General features: G+C 42.7%; 1 protein-coding gene across 1 annotated transcript; it reads right to left on the bottom strand.

Moving 5' to 3' along the window:
- Positions 1-381: 381 nt before the first annotated feature.
- Positions 382-1179, bottom strand: LOC126496487 (ribosome biogenesis protein BMS1 homolog; the record flags this gene model as incomplete). The annotated part of the gene is made up of 2 exons (XM_050133982.1): positions 842-1179; positions 382-575 (listed from the first exon to the last, which is right to left on the bottom strand). Coding segments are annotated over exons 1-2 (315 nt in total), but the record flags the coding sequence as incomplete, so codon positions are not given.
- Positions 1180-1472: the final 293 nt, after the last annotated feature.

Here is a 1472-nt window from a genome sequence, read left to right as displayed (position 1 = left end):
TCTCTCTCTCTCTCTCTCTCTCTCTCTCACACACACACACACACACACACACACACCACACACAAGAAAGAAAGAAAGAAAGAAAGAAAAAAAGAAAGAAAGAAAGAAAGACAGACAAACCAAAATAAGAGTATTCTAGAAAACACTATAGTTTTCTAGAAAGAAAAAGAGCATGGCAGTGGTGGTAACCATGGGAACTTTAAATCTGAAGAGTACGAAAGTATTTTTTATTTTCTGTTTGTTACAATGAAAAACATCTTTTATAATCAATTCTTTTTATCATAGCTTGGATTAAAAGAAAAAAAGCTTTAATAACTAGAAGATGAACACAGTATTTGACAAAGATTTGTAAACAATAATTCAGAAGAGGCTCCTTCTTACCATTGACTGAAAGCCATGGCTCCCACCGAGGTCGACATAGACAGCATCCTTGTCATACAGCACACCCCCAACTCCAGAGAGCGGCGCATAGACCAGCTTCTCCTTCTCATTCAAACAGCGCTTCTTTTGCTGTTCCGGAAGAGCACAGGGGTCTGGGAGAAAACTGACATCGCTGACAGCAAAATCTCCTACGCCTGGAAGACAGAACCCAGGAAGCCAAGCACTCACAAACAAGTGTCAACTGCTGGCATCTGAAGGCTTGCACTTGACACGGAAACCACCACAGGCAGCAGCCCCTGCTGACCAGCAAAATCTGCATCCACTCAACACTCTGGCAGATGATTCACAGCGGGGTTATTTCTAAAACCTCCAGATCATATTTCTGCCTTGTTTGATAATTTTTCAATGTTCCAGAGGAACGAAACCATCCCAAAAGTTCAACAAATACAAAAGAGAATACCTGGCATGTGAACCTGGCTGTTATTTTTCAGGTAGGCTCCTCGTAAATAACCATAAAGAGACACCTTTCGGTCACACTTGATGTTTGTGCGGATGTCCTCAGGGTTTGTCAAATCTTCCATCCTAGAATAAAACACATTCTCATGACAGGAAGGAGCGTAAGAACTTCTACTTCTCACCACATGCTGACCACTGTGTTCATGAGTCGGGAATACAGCTCAATGGTTCAATGCTGCCCAGTACATGAGGCTTGGAACTCAATCTCAAGCACCACAAGAACAAGACTTGCTCCTTAAGCACATCATTTAGAAGACTACAAATACAGAAACAAGGAAGAATTGGTTCACCGTGTTCCAGAGGACAAGGAGTAAAACCATGACTGCCTCCAACTGGCTCATATGATAACATACTCCACAAACACTTGAAGGGAAATGAGACCCTTATTGGGACAGGGAAGAGCACAGAACATGTATAGAGTAACCCTTTATGTAAGAACTAAGGTTACCCTGCTGGCTGAGGTTTTCTGGTTTATCTTGGATTCCTCTAAGGAAGGGTATTATAGTCGGGTGGTGGTGGCCATGCCTTTAATCCCAGCACTTGGGAGGCAGGGCAGGCAGATCTTTGTGAGTTCA

This window comes from Alexandromys fortis, unplaced genomic scaffold, assembly GCF_014885135.2.
Source record: "Alexandromys fortis isolate MF-2015 unplaced genomic scaffold, M_Fortis_MF-2015_v1.1 scaffold_5462, whole genome shotgun sequence".
NCBI lineage: Eukaryota > Metazoa > Chordata > Mammalia > Rodentia > Cricetidae > Alexandromys > Alexandromys fortis.
This window is presented reverse-complemented; position numbering and strand designations above follow the sequence as displayed.